Source organism: Mus caroli, chromosome 13, assembly GCF_900094665.2.
Source record: "Mus caroli chromosome 13, CAROLI_EIJ_v1.1, whole genome shotgun sequence".
NCBI lineage: Eukaryota > Metazoa > Chordata > Mammalia > Rodentia > Muridae > Mus > Mus caroli.
In genome coordinates this window covers 90,435,830-90,457,051 of record NC_034582.1, presented here as the reverse complement: position 1 = coordinate 90,457,051, position 21,222 = coordinate 90,435,830, and the positions used below count along the sequence as shown (strand labels likewise).

Sequence of the window (21,222 nt, the reverse complement as noted above, 5' to 3'; positions counted from 1 at the left end):
CCCCCTTCTCTCCTCTTGGCCATGGCTGGTCTCTCTCTCTTTTACCTTCTCTCTTTCCCCCTGCCTTTCTACAATAAAGCTCCCAAACCATAGATTCATCTGTTCCTCAAGGCTCGGCCTAAGGCCTCTCACCTGCGTGGGAACCTCTTTCCCTCTGCCCTCTTCCTGTATCTCTGAGGCCTGGTGTCGCCCTGGGGCCCCTATTTTGTTCTCATCTCCTCTGCTGTATCCAGCGTGGGTGCTGGAGACTAAGAACCTGGTACGGGGGCTGCCCCTCGTCCACCCCCCACCGAGTGGGGTCAGTGGCTTCACACAGCCAGATACCCATCCTGGGGGCCCAGTGTAAAGTGTCCAGCAGTCCTCCCGTGTCCGCCTGCCCAGAGCACAAGAACTCTGGCAGGACGCGGGCACTCTCTCCCAGTCCCCCTCTTCCCCTACACCCACGCCCCACACATGGGCTGTACTATTCCATCGTTTATGACCAGAGTTTGCACTGTTTAACAAATAGAAAAATCCATAAAAAAAAAAAGAAACAGTATAAATAATCCAAAACACTCCAAGGCTGGCCCATTATGTTCTGTGCACTAACATACAAGTATCTTTATAATCACTCTTATCGTTGCCCCAGTGTTGTTCAGTGCACCCACACACATAGCACGGAAGATTATCACCAGAAGGAAGGCTGCACTATAGTCAGCCACAAGGAAGGACTGTTTTCTTTCTGCACTCTACTTCTATTTCTCTCTATTTCTCTAGCCATCTTTATTCTACTTTTCTATCTACCCTCTACTTTATTCTCTCTATTTCTCTAGCCATTAGTCCTTCTGTATCTATGACATTATGGTGATTTTTCCCTTGAGATTTAGTTAACATCAGTCCCTCCAAGTTTTGGTCTCATCTTCCCTCCATTCATGGTTAGGTCTCAGCCCTGGCCTTGCAATGCTACCCCTCAGGAATCCCCCTTCCTACTGTAAACACATCCTTCCACTGCACACAACCACTTGACATCGTTAATGAGAAACGTAATATTCTTCCAGCACTCATCTCATTCTGTCTCTTGGAAGATACTGGCAGGCTACATAATCACTGGAGAGCATACTGCCTTTGGCTCACTTTGTCACAATTTAGCCAAGACTACAAATGACTCTCTCGACAACTGTGGGTGGGAACCCTCGCTTACCAGCGTAACTTGGCTGATTGACACTTCCACCATTTTTTATGCAACAGCGAACTAGATCAACATCATTATGGAGAGCAGCTTTATACAGTAAATTCTCTCCGAAAATGTTTCTCCGGTTTATGGTACAAAGACACATTTTTTCCATCTCTCCTGTTTCTAAAATGAGAGAAAGAACAAAGATACATACCTTTAATCATAGCACTCAGGAGACAGAGGCAGGCAAAATTTCTGAGTTTGAGGCCAGCTTGGTCTACAAAGCGAGTTCAGCCAGGACTACACAGAGAAATCCTGTCTTGAAAACAACAACAAATTTGAGAGAAACAGAATACGATAAATCTAGTCAATATTAGAAGTGGGTGTATTATGTTATTAAAGAATACTTTATCCATTAGTCTTATTGTAATGTTATCTAAACACAAAATATATAAAAATATGTTAGTTTTTAAATATTTGAAGTAAACTAAAACTCCTGATGAGTACTATATTAATTAAAACCTTATGAAAGTGCTCATAAAAGATGACAGATTTTCCTAAAAATTCTGGAAAAATAATTATTTAAATCTAGAATTATTTAATATCTTCTCTATTATCTAGCTGCACATCCCCAAAGGTCCATAGTTACTATGATGGTAGAGCACTTGAGAAGTGGTCAGGATACCAGAGGCATGTCTTCATGTTTGCAAAGGGCACAGTGGAGCCCTCTATTCTGCTTCCTGCCCATGATATAAACAGATGTATTACACCAAGTGCTCTTGCTATGGTGTGCTGCCTCATCATGGGTCTGATCATTCATGGACTGGACCCTCCAAATCTATGGGCCAAAACAATCCTTCTCTCTATAGACCATTATCTTACAAATCTGCTTAAGTGATATATTATTACACTTAATGTTACTATACAACATGTCTTATAAGGCTATGAGAATATCTCTGTGCCATGAGAGAGATACTAAATCTAACCCCAGAAATAGAATAGCTAAATTTTATAATTATTAAATTATCTAATTTTTAATTTTCACTTATATGGGTGTTTTGCCAGCATGCATGTGTACCACTTATGGGCCTGGTGCCAAAGAGGCTAGAAGAGGCAACTGGATCCCGAGACTGGAGTTACAGACAACTGTAAACTGCCCTATGGGTGCTAGGAATGTAATCTGGGTCCTCTGGAAGAGCAGCCAGTGTTTTTAACCTCTAAGCCATCTCTCCCATCTTGTTAAATTTTCTCTTAAATGAAAACAACTAGCCTCAGATCAAGGAGAGAATGATAATCTCCATTTTTTGGCAATAGTTTTGATTTGCTAAGTCATGATAGACATGTTTAAAATAATTTCCAGATGACACAAAGCAACTACTAACTCTCAACTGTGCCTCTTAGAATACTAAAACTTAGTCCTCTCGAGTATTCTTCAAACCCAGTCATTTCCTGGGGATGATACTCAGTGGATTTCCTGAATTTCCAGATAGTTTCAATGATAGCTTTTCTAAGTTTGATCTAGTTAACTGCTTCCCTCCATCCCATATAAGAACTTGATAATGAAGAAGCAGAAATGGTCATAGTCTTGTAACCCAGCAGGAAGAAAAGCTGAAGAAGAACCACATACTCCAGACTAGCTTAAATTTATAGCACATTCCAGACCACCCTGGGCTACCTAGCAAGCAATAAGAACCTTATAAAGGGAACTAAGAACTAGAGGACTTTTGGTCTTAATTTTGTCTTAATTTAAAATTAATCTAAAATTTATTTCATTTATTCGCCTTTTATTTTGCTGCCTCTATTAGGTCTTAGTATAAGAAAGGGGAAAAATAGGGAAAGAAAGATAAAAATACCAACCTAATTGCTAACATTAGAGACTACTGTCCTTATGTTGAAATACACACATCCACCCCACATAATACATATATCTACAAAGAAACACTGGGGCTTGCTTTGTACTTGCTTTGCTATTATACTTAAGTAATTTATCAAAAGAAGCAAATGAAGACACAAGGCAAAAACAAATTTTCAGTGAACACTAAGTGGTAGAAGACACTCATGCCCAGTAATTTGTCCTCTTAAGGAGGACAAATCTACAAACAACTAGAAAAACAGATAAAATACACATAGGACCTCTTTGAGAACATAAGAAAATTTAGAGTTTAGAGCTATGACCCTGAGTGAATGCCGTGAGCCTCAAGGTTCCTATATCTTTTTGTTCAGATGAATTTTCAGAGCATAATGGTCAGGGGAAGGATGTTACAAAGTAAGGTGACTCCACTAATCTTAGAAAATAGAATCAGAGTTTGGGGAGGCTGTTGTATCTACAATTTAATTTGCCCAGTGGAGAGTCACAGATGAGAAAATAATGAACCAGTTCTAGAAATCTACATAAGGGGTCTTTGAGTCATTATCTGAATAGATTGCTCCCATGGAAGAGGAACCCTGGACTTAGGAGATAGCTCAGTGACTAAAGTACTTGCTATACAAGCCTGAGAGCCTGAGTTTGACTCTCTAGCACTCATGTAAAGCCAGGCATAGAGTGGGGGAGGTGGAGACTGCCGGTAGATTTAGCAGAAACAGAAAGCTCCAGGTTCAGTAAAACATGATGTAAGGAGCAACAGGAAAAGATGTGTAACGTCAGCCTTTGGTTTTCATGTGTATACTCAAAGACATGCATACCTGCATAGACACATGCACACATGCACATACATCCATATAAACACAAAGAAACCTTACCCAATAAGGCTGGGATAGAAAAATTAATGAGTCAGTAGAAAATTGCCAGCAGCTAGGATCTGTTAGCCATCCTGTCTAGGTAAAACAGCAAGCTTACAGGCCAGTGAGAGTCTGTCTCCAGGAAATAGTATGGAGCAAGCTAGACACCTGATATACTGTTGCATAGACATGCATACCAACACTCATATGCATGCAATACACAATACACACACACATGCACACCTGTATGGTTTTGTGTGTGCATATTTGTGCATGTAAATGTGATACATGTGAAGATATGTGCAGGTGTGGAGGTCAGCAGAGGTCAATGTCAAGGGTCTTTGCTCAATCAGCTTTTGAGACAAGGTTTCTCACTGAACCTATAGCTAACGAATTTGACAAAACAGCTGGCCATCAATTCCTACACATCTTCCCATCATTTCCCCTCCAAGTGCTGGGATTACAAGAATGTGGTGTTGTCTCTCCCTTTTTTAATGTGTATGTCTTAGTCACTGTTTTATTGCTGTGAAGAGGAGCTATGACCAAGGCAACACTTATAAAGCAAAGTACTTAATTGTGGGCTTACAATCTCAGAGAGTTAGTCCAGTATCTTCATGGCAGGAACATAGGAGCATACAAGGCACTGGAGCAGAAGCTGAGAGATATATCCTGATCCTCAGTCTGGTAGGGAGGCTGTACCTGGCATAGGCATCTAAAACCTCAAAACCTACTTGCAGTGACACACTTCCTCCAACAAGGCCACAACTATTCCAACAAGGTCACATTTCCTAATCCTTCTAATCTTTTCAAACAGTTCCACTCTCTGGTGACTAAATATTCAAATATATGAGCCCAGGAGGACCATTCTTATTCAAACCACTGCAGTGCTGGAAATTAAATTCCGGTCCTGATATCCATTTGGCAATTACTTTACTAACTGACCTAACTCCTCAGCACCCCATCCCAACATACTTTTAATAGAGATCCTATGCACTTATGAAGCAGCTGAGAGAGAAGAAAGTTTCTGAAGTTCTAAATCTAACTGAGAACCAGTTCCTGTTTCCATTTGTTCAAGTCTACTTTTAGTCCCTCAGAAGGAATTTTAAACCCTCCTTATAGGTATGACATATGTTTATTGTAATAAGTGGTATTTATCTTCTTTTTTATAGCACTGTAATTATTATAATTATATATAAGTTTCTCTTACATTATTAATATATGAGATGAAATATACTATTTGGAGAGCTTTTTGACTTATTCAATTTGTCTATATTTTATTTTGAAATAGTTCAGATTATCAGAAAAAATATGTAAAGAGATGAATGTTCTAAGAATATAGCCAAGTGGTAGAGTGTTTGCCTAGCATATATGAAGCCCTGAATTTGATCTGAGTAGAAAAGAAAAATAAGCAAAGGATCCAATGTTAACATTTTGCCACAACTTTAAATCATTTTTATCTATCCTGTTTGTCCATTCCCCCATCCTTCCATGCACTAACTCATTCATTCACTTACCCATCCATGCATCCACATATCCATACATACATACATACATACATACATACATACATCATCTGCTATGCACATACAGATAGATGGATGGTAGTGTGTAACTAGTATATAATATACCTTTTATCACTAATACTTAAGAAATATTTTTTTAACAATATAAACATTCTCTTATACAATCAAGAGTATTATTTCCAAATTCAAAAAACTCAAAACAGATGCAACCTATATAGTCCATGTTTCAATTTTGTCAAGTCTACTATTTTAACAACTATTTCTCTATATTATTTTATTGTAACAAATTTTAGTTCAATCTTATGAATTATATAGAAACAGAACTTGTAAATTAATAATTTTCCCTCTTCTTTTCTCTGCTAGTATTTTTGGTATGCACTGTCAGTCTTTTGTTGTGTTAGCTATACACACAAATGTGAACATATTCTCTAGTTGCTCTCTATAGTACGAAGTATGCAAAATACTCCCACCCTGGGAGCCATTAAGCTCAAACCCCACACATGCTACAACATCACTGAAACTGTTAACTCATCAATAAAGCTGAGATTATGCTCTTATTCAGTTCTGTTTCTATAAGGTATTAGAGAAATGAAATATTAAAAAATATGTCTCACCATTCTTTTTTCTAAGTTGTTCACTTTTCCTTATCTGTTCATTCTTGAATCTGGATGAATGCATATTCTTCCTTTTACTGTCAATCATTAAAACAGAATCCTTGATTCTTTTAAAAAAATGGACTTATTAAATAACTGCAATGTTTTCTATAAGCATTCATGGAGAATCGCGTGAAATTTTAACAAAAAGCTGAAACCCCGAAGATAATTATTGAGTTATTCTCAGCTGACAAAGCTGTGAAGTCACACATGGATGTGGAACCTAAGTAAGCTGTAGATGCCAGGCTCTTAGCTCCATTACAATAGGTGTAACTACCTACAAATGGGAGGATTCAGAGCCTTCTGCCCTTTACTTCCCAAGAAGGCATGTCAATATCCACTCTATTCACCTTACAGGGAAAAGAGGCAGGCCTTTTACAGAGGTATGAAGGGTAAAGGGACTTGCTGAATAATGGAGTACTGATCAAAAACTACAAAATAAAAAACAGAAACATAAAAATGCTTTTTACTTAAGGGTAAATTGACACTGCCTCTAACATCCTCCAGCACGAAATTTGTAGCATACCTGGTGAAAAAGATATAATTTAATAACATACCTGAAACTATCGGTTGTAAATATGCTATTTATTTGATCCTTAAAGCTAAGTGCTTTTGATAAAATCCTTTCTGGCTTCTTCAATACAGCCTCTGTATGCACCACATCTCTGCTTGCTTTCAGTTTTTCCAGTCTAGATGATCTTCTTAGTACATGAGGAGTTTCCTGGGTAGAGGTATTTTTCATGGGATCTGAATTTTTCTTTTTGTTTATTTGCTCATAAGAGATGGCATTTTCATCAGTCAATGTTTGTAACTTAAATGGTTTTGGGTCTTCTATGTTCTATAAAGATATATATCCACAAATAGTTACAATATTAAAAGAAAAAGTTAAATATATCTTCTCTATTAAAACTAAAGCAATTTATAAGCATATATGAAGACAGTGAAAAAATCTGTAATCATATTTTAAAAAGAACATAGATTGTAAGCTTATTAAAAAACATAAGCAGCTAGTCTTGGTGACACAAATCTACAATCCCAGCACTTGGAAAACTAAGGCAAGAGAATTTTGAGTTTAAGACCAGCTTGGGCTTCATGGGGAGACCTGGGTCAGTGTCAGGATAGAAAAAAAAAAAAAGGAAAGACTTTAAAATTACTTTCATCAATATTCAACTTTAAATTTCAAAGGAAAATATAAGTTCCTTCTGGTGCTTAATTTGGCAGGAAATAAGTCATATAGAATATGACACTCATATAAGAACATGACGAAGACCAGATTAATGGTGTGTGTGCTTCCTTGACAGGGGCAAGGTGATATATAACTCCCATATTTTCAAAGCCCAATGGTGTATCAGGAACTCTTCTCATTTCTCCTTGATAACCAACTATCAATCAAACTTCTATGAAGACATTTATATTTTACATGTACCACATAAACCTTGAGCCCATTTATGTATCCAGATACATATGTAAAGCTTCTCAAAAAAAGTGTTGAATATTTCAATCACAGCTAAGTAAGAGTATTTGATGTGAGTCATTCAACATGAATTTTCTTTCTATTTAAAAGGTTTCCGGGCTGGTGAGATGGCTCAGTGGGTAAGAGCACCCGACTGCTCTTCCGAAGGTCCGAGGTTCAAATCCCAGCAACCACATGGTGGCTCACAACCATCCGTAACGAGATCTGGCGCCCTCTTCTGGAGTGTCTGAAGACAGCTGCAGTGTACTTACATATAATAAAAATAAATAAATCTTTTTTTAAAAATAAATAAATAAATAAATAAAAGGTTTCTCATTTTAAACTTGAAGACTTGCTAAAATCTGTGTTTACTTTACCAACAATAATCATATTTTCTACATTTTAGTCGCAGTCCTTTTTCTTATACTAGAACAGTGAAATGTTTAATCATCTTTATCTCCTTAATTAATGTTTCTGTTTTTGTTTCTTAATCCTATAGTGTCTATCTGATGGGTGACAGCCAGACCACATTGGTATTACTCCAGGTTTATATGCTGCAAGAAAAACTTGTCTTCTCCAAATCTTCCTGGATGTACATGGAATATTTTGTTAATAGCTAAGAGAAAATAAAAGAAATCTAAGTTTCTATTACTGTTAATTAAGTTATATTTATAATACATTTATATATCACTTCATAAAAGATTTCAAAGTGCTAAATTTTTTCACACTAAAAATATAAGCAACATATATTTTAAAAATAAGTTGAAATGTATCCTGTATTATACAGTCTTATTTGAATAAAATAAACTTACAAGGAATAGAAGTCACTGAAGATGCACCAAACTGTTGACAACATTTAGAGAGTAAATCTATAGGAGATTTTGTTACCATCCTGTTAAACAATCTTGTAATGCTTGATATGTTCTTTTTGGTTTTGACTGATTACTAAGGCCCTAGCTGGCCTTGAACTCCTGAACTGTTGACCCTGCTGCCTCAGCCTCTCTAATTACGTATGTACCACCATACTTGCCTTTACTTAATTTTATAATAATGAGAATACAAACTGTCAACATGAAAAGGGAACTTGGCACTTGTTACAGGGCCTCAATGCATAATGCTGTAGGAGTTCTAAAACCACAAGCTATGGTGTTTTACTCCTATTCCAAATAGGGCTCAAAGAAGGCTGAATCCCCATTGTTTGATTTGGTGATTAATTCCTTGCGTTCTTTATATATGTTGGATGTTAGCCCTCTCTCTTATGTGGGGTGAGTGAAGATTCTTCCCCAATCTGTTGGTTGTTGATCTGTCTTATTGACTATATGTCCTTTGCCTTACAGGGGACAAATTTCCTAAACAGAACTCCAGTGGCTCATGCTCTAAGATCAAGAATTGATAAATGGGACCTCATGAAACTGGAAAGCTTCCTCCATGTCCAGTTACAGGGCTCCGTATCTACTCCATACTCGGGTAAATATAGTAATATTCTAAACAAAGAGAAATTTCTGTTAAGAAATTCTTTCCTATTATACTAAAAAACTATTGCTATGCCTTCTTATGTAGGTTAGGGAGAAAATAATTTTATCTTAATTCCTTGTAAACTCTACCCAGTACTTCTAAAAAGAGCAATCTATGCATGAAGGTTATCTTTCACCAATATCTTCTAGATGTTGGTAACTGGTGAGATGATTAGAATTTAACACACTAAAGATTATTACAGGTCACTACAAAATTAGCTTCAGATACTCATACTTGTATAACCACCTGTCCTTCCTACTGACAGATGGTTGTTTCACAACCTGAACTATTTAAATAGTAGTGTAGTAAATTCACCTGTGCTATTTGTGTACAATCTTCATCTACCTGAGACATGATGGGCTGCACTGCTAAACATCCATTTCCACCACTAACACTGCTGCTTTTCTCTTGTCCTTGACAGCTGGGTCCCACATCAGCACCTGGCAATGTGTTGACAGCTGCCAGCAATTTAGCTGGCAGTGCAGCATCAGCCTTGTTTTCTAGTTCATCTCTACCCTGTGCTGCCAAGGCATTCAAAGGGATAGATACAGAACCCAAGGAGTTGCTCAACATGCTCAACAGCTCTTGAGGATTGAAGTCCTCCATTATTTCAAGCAGCCTTTCTTCTTGGGTACATTCTGGTGATTCTAGTAACTTTTCTAAAGTAGACACAAATGTTTCAAGAGAGCTTTCTTCATCTTTGGTTTCTTTAGATGTCATAGTCTGTGTTACTTCCTCTCCAGGCTCAGAAACTGTGTTTGGTACTGCTAAGGTCTTCACTGGCTCTGTTAATCTCTCCTTTAATGCAACCAAATCAGATGCCACAGGAGAAGTCCCTGAGAGAAGACTAACTTCAGGGGAATCTGAGTTTTCTCTTAGTTCCTGTGTGTTACATAAAACAAAGCAATATTTAAAATTAAAAGTTAGCTTTAGAACTCATTTTTATATTAATTTACTTTTTTTTTTTTTTACCAACTTTCTACTTCATCTATATTACTTTCCTGTATGAAATCAATAATGCCTGACTACATGGTTAAATATTTAACCAAGAGTGGTTAAATGGACCAAGAGCAACATTGGCTAGATCACAGATCACAAATTAATCTTCAACTAAGCTTTAACTATCTGTTCCAACAAAACAGACAGATGTTCTAGTTAGTTAAATTAACAAATGACCTCACTATGTCACAGCCTAAGTAATGCTAGAAAATTCTAGCCAAATATTTCTCAGTCATAAAATTATAAAATAGATACCACTTCACCTTCTGAATGAATATGCAAATGTGAAATGAGAAAAGAACAGGAAATCAGAGAGTAAAATAGAAGAGATGAGGATGCAAGTGTATGAAATCTTATGAATCCTGACTCTAAACTAATAACCCAAGGTTTTTGTTGTTTAAAACAACAAAAACATAAAACACAAGTTTCCCAGGGAGTTATTTTCAAGAGCAATGACCTAACAGGTTGTATTTGTTCTTACAAAGTTTTGAATGCCCAATATCAGAATTATTTTTAAAGTTGCTATCCAAATTAGCTACTAGGTTACTCAGGAAAATAATGTACTTTATAGGTATTGAAATTTATGGTTTTCAATCACGTTGGTTGTTCCCCCACAACATATCTCCTACCTCTCTGGCAGGATGCATTATCATCTCCTAAGACTGCTAATAATTTGTTCTAAGTTGAACAAAAGAAGTAAGAAATTAATATATTCTATGTACTACCATTTTATCCAATATCTAGCAAATAGAGCTTAATAAAATAAATTTATATATCTGTAATGCTAACTATATGTATTTTCCAAAACATGCTGTCCAAAGGTTTTAAAAGTATTTTTCCCAGATGATCTATTGGGAAATATTGATTTAACCAGTGAAAAATATCAGAGAATAAGCAATTACTTTGATCAATTTTATCAGTTACTTGCCACAGATCCAAAGGAAAGGAAGAACTTGAGGCATGAATAAATGAGTTATGAAGAAGGGAAATAACAACATAGATTTATTCAAACACAACTAGGTGACAGGCCAGAAGTCACGCTCCTGGTTCTCACAATAATTCTTTGAAACATCTGTCAGTATTTTATAGATGTTAACAAGAGCTGCCTTTGAAGCCACATCCACTCAAAATTGTATTCCTATTTCCTTGCCCTTTGGCTTTTATCAAAGTTTATCAAAAAAGCTTGGTAACTGGATATATAAGAGGCACAGCTGAGATGATGTAGCTGGATAAGATAGGGTGAGCCTAGGAGGTCTGAAGCGACTTAGTATCTTAAAGAAGGACTTGAGTTCACTGTGGGCAGAGCCAATTTACAGCTCCATGTGGAAAGCAAAGACAAAGTAGGCCCTTGAAAAACATTAGCAACAAGACAGTGAGAATGTAAGCTTGAAATAGGAAAAAAATGTGATTAACCTTAAAAACAAAAAGGTTATGCTCCATCATCTAGGTACATGTAATAACAAGTTTTACATTCCTCTAAATGAAGTATAAGGGTCTTGTCATAGTGGGTAAGGAACACAGATCAGAATTACCAAAATTATTAGAGGTCAGGAAGAATAATATATACATGAACAGATTTTTAGACGAAGATTCTCCTTCACCAGAAGGCACCACACAAGATCACAAGGCACGGAAGGAACTAATAATCCTACTCAGCTATGACACCGATGAACCACAACAATGACCTGCCACACCCACTCCAGTGAAGTCTGCGTGACAGGCCTAAAGGCTTGGATGCAATCTCAAGGCAAAGAGTTTCACAGAAACTTAGCCTCCTGGAACCTTGGCATTCCCATAGCAAGAATGCTCCTAGCCTGTCCCTGCGTTAGTCGGGTATATGGATCTGTGTGCTTTCTTTCAGTATTGTTTTATTATAGGTGATTCCAAGAAATGATTTTACAAATACCTAAATCAGGTTGAACTTTACTCCCTGGCTCTTTACTCCCTGGTTTTCACCAATGTCCTAGGCAGTCCTTGAGCTGACCCTGGGCTTGGAATTTTGTAAGAATGTCATTCATCCAGAGGAAATGCCTCAGTGTTGACAGTTAGAAATCAGGCATCTCAGTTTGCCTGACAGGAGTTAGAAATCTCAGGGCAAGCTTAGCAATGTATACTTAGAATCTTCATTTCAGCCAGGTATAGCAGACTACATTGCATATTAGAAGAAAGTTGGTGAGTTCTTCTGACAAATGGAGACTCCCTACAGATACTTAAAAGAGCAACCAAGTTACTCCTATATGCAAGAATTTACCATGGCCTAGGAAAAAGGAGGGTTGTGGCTTAAGGAAGAACTATAGTATTGCATTATTCATGAAAAGGTCTGCTAGAGCAGAACCCCCTGGTGCAAGCTTTCACAAGGTTCAAAGGAATAGCATAAACTGTGACTAGGGTGTGAAATCCTCACATGGGCCCTGTCATTAGCTGACTCTAGGCAGGGCTGTTTTTATCTTAACTGTAAACATTGCCTGGTTCTTGCCAGTGTTTTGAAGGCATTTCTCTGTTTTGTGTCAGATAACTTCAATGTATCTTGCCTGCTGTGACACCTAACTTCTTTGTTTTCTTCTGTAATATATAAATCTGATGCTAACTTTGACAAAATTACATTCAGGTACAACACTTCCTTGTGTCTGTGTCTGTTTGTCACCCTTTCACCGACTCCTGCCCACCTGTACCGGGACCCTGATTTCCCCTGCGGATCGAGGGCCTGACTGAGGCCAGTCCGCAGCAATGACCAGCATGGCACAATAACCCTAGGAATGCACTATCTGCACTCATATATTGGTGGCAACCAATAGCTCTCTAGTTGGACATAAGACCTGTTCAACAAGAGTTCCCTGGTACTAGAAACCTAGACAACTATCCAGAGCCAATGAGTCATGGATCTTACAGGAAATTACACCTGCCACATTACTAAACCAGCATAATTCCTAAAATTTTAAATATTTATAAGTGTAATTCTCACCCCTCATCAAAAATTTCTCTTTGCAACAAAAGGAGAAAAATTACAGAAAAACAAAATTGATTAAAATGTGGAGAACAAGAGATTGTGTGTACCCAGTCCCAACCAATAGATCTACATGCCAACAGCTGCATGTTAAGGCCCAGGGATCATTGCAGAAGAGAGGAAAGAGATTATAAAGCTAGAAGAGGAGGGAGTTTGTGAGATTGTGTCTCCTAGGAATGTCAGAAAGGCTATACCCAGAAAGTTTCACCAAGAAGATCTGAGCAATGATGACACCACTGAGCATGTTAACATGGAAGGGGACAGTTTGTGGGTTCTCAACCCTAAACAAGGAACTACAGACAACTGGAAAATGCAAGAGTAGAAGGAATGGTCTTTCCCAGGGAGTCAGCTCTGAGGTCATACATACACTGGTAACATTACACAAACTGAGCAGTACAATCACACAAACAGGAACTCATACACACATACAAATTTGAACTTCTGACCTTTCTTGAGTGTTGGGAGTTATAGGTCTGCATATTTGCAGGTAAAAACAATTTTTTAAAAAAAAAGGTCATGAATTTGAGAGAGAGCAAGTAGAGTGCATGGGAGAGGTTGGAGGGAGGAAAGAGTAGGAGAAATGATATAATCATATTATAGTTTCAAAAATATTATAGCCGGGTGGTATAGTATATACCTTTAATCCCAGCACTCTGGAGGCAAAGGCAAGTGGATCTTTTTGAGTTCAAAGCCAGTCTACAGAGTGAGTTCCAGGACAGTCAGGGCTACAAAGAAAGACCCTGTATCAACATGCCCCCACCCAAACCTACAAAAAAAGAATAGGTTTCTAGCTATTGATGTGATTTAGTCAGATTACTGCCTAGTATAAGCAACATGATTTAAAAATCTAAATTCACAATTTACAAAGCCAATCTTGATTACACAAACCAACCTTTTTTGAGTGTAGTAAATTTTCACAATTTTCAGCTTCATGCCCTAGAACAGAACAATATGTATTTATTCAACCTTTATTAAACCACAGAGTATACCCTCTTCAATCAGCATTTTCTAGCAATAAAACTTGAGCTTTCTTAAATAATTCAAAAGATGTATCAAGCATCTTATAAATATATCAATCTGTTGTTATAAACTTATTACTTAGAAAATAATAGAACTCTCCATTTTTTGGGCTGGGGATATAGCAAAACTGGTAGACTGGCTCTATGTCTCATACTCCTTGAACCCTTAACCTGGAGTGGTAGTGCAGCCCAGGTCTATAACTCAGCACTGAGGAAAGTGGTCAGAAGCTCAAAGTTATCCTAGGCTACACATTGAGATCAAGACTAACCAGGGTTCTATCATACACTTTGGTTCTTTATTTCAAAGAGGAGGGATCGGGTGGGAAAGTATGTGGTGTTGAAACAGGGTCCAGAAATGATTGAAGTTGGAATTGTGCAAAGAAAATTCTGAGTGATTGTGAGAAAACTCCAAAAAGACAAGACAAAAGTCTTGTAAACTTCAAAAGTCATGTTTCTTCAAAAACATGAACATGAAATTGTTCTTGGAACCTGTTTTCTTGTTCCTCCCAGATGTAGTGGATAATGGGAGTGAGTTTAGTTTAGAGTACTCACTACAATTGATACTGATATTTGCTTATATTCCTCTATGGAAAAACATGTTTTTGCCATATGACATTTGTTCTTGTGATTATATTTAGCTTGAACTCATGAGAAATTTACACATGTGACTTTTCTTAATCCTCAGGGTATAAACTGTCTGATGCTCTGAATAAAGCTGGCTATTGTATGAGACTTTAGTTAGTCTGCCTTATTTTCAGGCTCCACTCTCCCAGGTTGAATGGCCAATTAGAGTAGTAAACAGTGTGAATCCAACCAAAATTGTAACTATTTGAAATTAGTTTAGCTAAAATCAAACCTCTCTATTTCTATTGGATTATTCTAAGTATTTGTAACTATAGAGGAAGGATTTATGGCTAGTTTCTTAGCTTTATCATCTCCTCTGTGATAGGTAATAGAGCTTAAATGAATTCTAGCTATGAAGAATACCCACATGAGGTATTCTTGAATTAGGGGATCATCTAGGCTCTACTGTGGATAGAATTCACATCTCATTGATGCTTCAAATATTTGATCTCTTTCTTTTGGTTTCTTCTGATTATAGAAAAAATCTACACAGCTAACAAAAAATAGGAAGTAATTATCAGCTGAATCTCAGAATACAGCTTTGCAGGTGACACAGGTTTACAGGGAAGAAACTAAGCATAAATATACCTGCTAAACTTCACACTATCCAAAAATTTTGAGGCTGAACCCCAGCCCCACTCCCTCAGGGAGAGGAATAATGTAGGAAGTGGCTGCTTCACTTGTTTTAGTCTTCAGTGTTTTGCTTCATGTTGACATTTGATAATGAAAGTACAAAAATAAAAAAGATTAAATCTGTCTGGTATTCTAAAAGAACTTCTACACCGAATTTACATGTGTCTGTAAGTCCAGTCCTAGTGTACTAATACTGTCTTCTGGCCATCACAGGCACTAGGCACACAAGTGGTACAGACATAAATATAAGCAAAACACCCATACACAATAAATAAATAAATAAATAAATAAATAAATAAATACTTTAAGAGAAGATTTAAATGGCATTCTACACCAGTGGAAGTCAGCCAATATTTTTTTTCCATTTAGAACCAATATTTAATTTTATTATTCTTTTAGAACCTTTCATGTCAAGCAGCAATGACAAGTTCTACAACCCATACCTTAAGTCATTAAAAATATTAATACTAGGACTGACAAATGGCTCAGTGTTTAAGAATACTGGCTACTCTTTAAGTGAGCCCAAGTCTCTGCTCCTACATGGTGACTCAGAACTATCTCTAACTCCAGTCCTAGGGCATCTGATTCTAACTCCTGGCTTCTATGAACACTGCATGCATGTGGTGAACATGCAGACAAACATGAAAGCAGAAACCCATACACATAAAAGTGTCAATACTAATGAATGAAACATATCTTTAATTATTTATGAAGGGAGGGTATATTTTTCTTTGCTTAATTAAATGGTCAGATTCTTGAGAGAATTAAAAAATGAAAAATTCTTTACAATTCCTTTGCATAATATAGAAAACTTTGTAAGTAAAAAGTAATAAAGAATAAAAGATAGAAAATTAAAAGGAAGCCTTTCCCCATATTGTCTTTAACAATTTCATCACAAAAAAATTGACATTTTATAATACCAGCTGCCATTTTAAAAGCTTGATAAATTAATAAAAGTATCTTATAGTAATATTATCATCTCATTGAAAAATAAATATTTCAAAGAAACACTATGGTTAGAGAGGCTGGGGCGAAGGTTCTTTCAGTAAAATACTTGTTGCATAAACATGAGGACCCAAGTTCAATCCCCAGCATCCACATAAAAGCTGGCTACAGAGAGGAGGATTCTGGGACCTGCTTGCAAGATAATCTAGACAAACTCACAAGCAGTGAATGATCCAGTCTCAAAACATGTGGTGAACAGTTACTGAGAAAGATACCTGATCTCTACCTCTCATACCTTGCATATGTATATATATGTATACACACACACACACACACACACATATAAGACCTTGACTTTTCTGCCACTAAGGAGATTACCTAGGATGGAGCCTTCCTCCCTAGATCACTCTATTGTTCAGTAACTGCCTCTGTTCCCCTTCAAGATACTGCTACCTGCTGAGAGGATTCCGGAGACTACACCCTATCTTGCACATCATCACCTGCAGCTGGGCTCCAAGAATGAATTGGCAGGAATGGCCCCCCCCCCCCCCCCTTATAAGCGCATTTGCCATTAAATATTTGAGCTTTGATCAGGAATCTTGACTTAGCTCCATTTTTCTCTCGACTGCCTAGTTCCCCTCTCTTTCAGCCCCGGCCTGCCACTCAGGTGTACCCTGTCCATGTGAGCCTCGGGCCGGCTCACAACAGGAGAGAATGAGATTTGAGATGATAGACATAGAAGACTCCAAAATTACATTGTGTTTGGCTATGAGTACAATAAAACTACTTGGAGCACAAATGAAAATGTATATGATTATGCAGATTAGGATCAGAAGGAGGAGCCAGGTTACTTGACTGAGGTGATGTCAACACCAATCACAACAAACCCATGTAAACCCACAATTTCGCAGAACTATATACCTTTGACCCAGACAATGATAGGAGAACACCATGGAAACATTTTCTCTCTTGGAATACAATGCCACCACTATATGGATTCAAATACCCAAATTCACTTTTTGGACTATACCAACAACAGAATAGGCCAAACTTGACTGTATTGTTGTACAGCTGAATCGCCCAACCTACCCTACTATGGTAGAATGGATATATGGAATAGCTAGCTACCTGATTAGGAAGGCAGAAAATTGTTGGGATAATCCACCCCCACTCATTGTAAGGTATGTTCCTGTATTCTCAATTGTTAATTGCTGGGCTTGCAGGACATGTAAATATTGGTCTGCTTCCTCACCTGCCCAAGAAGAAAGGTAAGCTGCTCTGGGGAAGGTTATGAAGTCCTTAATGCTGACTGGATGAACAAGGCTTTTTGTATAAGAGCTGGCGGCTGGAGCCAGGGAAGAAGGTCCAGCAGAAGACCAGAGCACAGTCAGCCATATTTTACACAAACACAGTCTATATACCACTACAATTTTTGATGCAAAAGGGCTCAACCCCCGTAACAGAATCTCTGAGATGGGTACTAACCAATGCAAACTGGATTAACATACTGACTAATGTCACCTCTTGCATATGGTACAACTTCGCAATGCAATCACCCAATTCACACTGGGCTTGTGAGAACAAATCTGTTATCACCACACAGTCCATCATCAGCTTCAATCACTTTACAGTGTTTAATATACCACCAACGAAACATCAAGTATAAATGAGGGAAGCGATAATGAAGTAACCCAACTGACCTACCAGTCTTTTTCATCCACCACTTTCAGACGATTTACAACTTTACAACTACATTTATTAACACATTTTAAAGAAGAATTATGAAACAAAAACCCCTAAGAAACAAAAAACAAGAATATAGTAATTATCAACAATACACTGGAACCCATTTTTAAAACCAAAAATTCTGCTTGCCAAATGAAGACCAATTGTGGAGCTGTGACACCATGCATACAATCCATGAGAATGAATCAATAGACTCCCCAATTCCTCTGGATACACACACTAGGAACATGACACACTTACTTCCTCCCAGAATATGAAATGTTGGTTCTCAGTCTGTTGAAATTCTGGCCTGGTTTTATACTAGCTACCAAACTGATTATATCAACCCAAGAGCAGACATGATACAACTGGCAACCACAGGATACCCTAGATCCTGATTCCCTTGTGCCAAGGTACCACATATTACAGACAGATCACACTGTGAAAAACTGCAGGTATAAAGCTTTCCAAACTATAACTCAGGAAATACCGATTTATTTTTTTCTACATGATTCTGTTATTTCTACATAATTCTTGGACTATCAAAGAATGAAGCATTGGAGACTTTGTGGTTTTTAAGTCCATACTCAGTATGTTACATGCAGTAACTGTGTACAAAGGATCCCAATTTGATATGATATATGTCTTCCCAATAACACGGAAATGCTGTGGAATCAAGAGGCAGACTGATACCATGCATCACTAAGAGAGGATGGGACAGGAACAACAAATTCTTCATAGCCCTACAAGGCAGCATTTGTCAATCCTCTTACTTCCCCACCAGTGGTTCCAAGTGTACCCATAATGATGCCTGACCTTATCCTACCTGCAATTACACCTGTGAGCTGGACAATCCCACTTACCTTCAACCTCCAATTGCGGCTCCCGCCTGAAGAACTCTGCTCTGAGTCTGAATTTAGGTGAATACCAGCATTCTCCTACTCTTCAGGAAATAGGTTTGCTGCAAGAAAACTTTTACAATGATGGCTGCTAGAGCAATGTTGGATGGCTCCTTTCTTGGAGCTGGCAAAACATCTTTTGTTCTTTTGGGCATCAAGGCAGAAGTAGCAGACATCAGAAATATTACCAAATAACAAACACTGGCTATTAACACCTTGTCTGTAGCCTCCCTCAGCCCTGAAGCAGGCTGATCCAGACTTTGACCTTGCTGCCACTAAGAAGGAGATAACCTAGCACGGAGCCTTCCGACCTAGATGGCTCTTTTGTTCTGTCACCTGCCACTGCTCTCTCCAAGACACTGACTGCTACCTGCTGAGAAGCCCCTGAGATATTCCGTAGGAACATCCTATCCTGCATGTCACCTACAGGCTGGCTCCAGACATCAAGAATGGACTGGTAGGGGATGGGCCTTCCCCCTTATAAGCACACTCCCTTGGTAAACTGGCGAACCCTGAACAGACTAGCATGTCTTGGTTCCATTATTTCTTGACCCGCCTAGGTTCCCTCTTCTCTTTCAGCTCCAGGATGCCTCCCAGGCTCGAATCCAGACATGAGAGCTGCAGGCCGGCCCCAACACTTGTCTGATGGACTAGATACTATTTACAAACTGATTATAGGCCTTCAAATACACAGTTGAAAAAATTGAAGAGACTAAGTGTAGCCAATTAACTCTTGCAAAATTATCTGCTACAACTGATTCAGAAGAAGAGGCAACGAGAAAAATATATCCAACTAAGAATCACTATTCAAAGAGGAGAGACAGAGAAACAATGATCTGTAAGACTCTACTGAACCCAAGGAAAACTCTTGGTATAAGTATGCATTTTGCAAAATACATTTACTGTTAACCTATATAGACAATACAGTCCCAGCTTATCATAAAGATGTGTTGCCTAGGAGACTGGGATGTATTTGCTATGCCTACTGATTGTTTCCTACGAACTAGTTGGACTAATGCAGAGGATGTCTACTACCTAGCACCTCACTTGGGCCCAACACCTTTGTGGACACCCACCTTCTGTCCAGTGTTCCCCTCAGTCTTTGCAAACCAACTCACAGACCTTGTTGTATGCTCCAAAGGCCTTCAACCTCACAGTTGACATCTATATCATCCCCATGAACACCTTGGACTCCACTTTTTATTCTGCAAAACCTAGTTATTTGACTATATACAATGCTATTAGTGTAAACAGCTTATTTTTCAGGAGAGGTAAACATGCCCAAGATCTCTAGCCTAACCTTTGAAGAGAGACATGTTTTTGATCCAGGTATACTATATAACAACGAACAGGAATATGGCTTGCTACAAAATGTTAGCACAACCATTAAGGACATCTCCATTGTCCTCTCCTTTAACATGCTATGATTTCAGTCAATGGGTTATGAGATTACTAGGGATATTAAGACCTGATGGACAGATAGACAGAGTCCAACATTTATCAGCTGTACTCAAAGCAAACACTATTGCCTATACCAATAAAGTTAGCAACCTTAAAAAATATTCTTTATTTGATGTGATTGGTAGGATTTTAGATTTTATTATACTTGCTTCCACATTTGGAACTTATTCCTCTGGATAAAGGAGACCTGGCTTTTTGTATACATTAACTGGCCCTTTTGGCATGTAAATTCCTAATGATTATTTGGGGCTTGTCTAGTAAACTTTATTTTAGAAAGAACTATGACAATGAGCTCCAGAGTCGACTAATGGCACCAGAAGGAAAACCTATATGTGTTTCCAGCACACAACTATGCAAATTGTGACTGGAAAAACTTCACATGATTCATTTCCATAGTAACAGACACCTCAAGGCAGAAATACTGTATTCCAAATGCTTGGTTCTACTCCACCAAGCAGTTGCCAATTTTGCCAAAAGAGAGGGTCTTTATACATTGGTCTGAGACATAAGATAGGCACCCCCAGAGACTCACCAGACTTCCTGATGCTTTATAAATTCATCATTTGCTTTTTTGTGATATTAAAATAAAAAAACTGAGAAACAACATTAGAAACTCTGGTGGTTTGAATAGTTTTTGCCTCCATAGATTCATGGGTTTAAATGTTTGGTCATAAGGAATGGCACTATTAGGAGATGTGGCCTTATTAGAGGAGGTGTGTCACTATGTAGGAGGGCTTTGAGGTTGTCTTAGTTAGGATTTTACTGCTGTGAAAAGACACCATGACCAAGGCAAGTCTTATAAAAAACAACATTTAATTGGGGCTGGCTTACAGGTTCAGAGGTTCAGTCCATTATCATCAAGGTGGGAGCATGGCAGTATCCAGGCAGGCATGGCGCA

General features: G+C 38.0%; 1 protein-coding gene across 5 annotated transcripts in view; it reads right to left on the bottom strand.

Annotated features, from left to right (window-relative positions):
- Ankrd31 (ankyrin repeat domain 31) overlaps window positions 1-21,222 on the bottom strand; it is a 140,001-nt gene that overhangs the window by 83,389 nt on the left and 35,390 nt on the right. For 4 of the 5 annotated variants that reach the window (XM_021180848.2, XM_021180849.2, XM_021180850.2 and 1 more), the window contains exons 6-10: window positions 13,911-13,954; window positions 9,331-9,897; window positions 6,605-6,885; window positions 6,009-6,085; window positions 1,181-1,336 (exon numbers count right to left, since the gene is read on the bottom strand). In XM_021180848.2, coding sequence (XP_021036507.1) covers window positions 1,181-1,336; window positions 6,009-6,085; window positions 6,605-6,885; window positions 9,331-9,897; window positions 13,911-13,954 — 1,125 coding nt within the window. The remainder of the gene's footprint in view (window positions 1-1,180; window positions 1,337-6,008; window positions 6,086-6,604; window positions 6,886-9,330; window positions 9,898-13,910; window positions 13,955-21,222) is intronic. The other variant, XM_021180851.2, reaches the window with a different exon arrangement.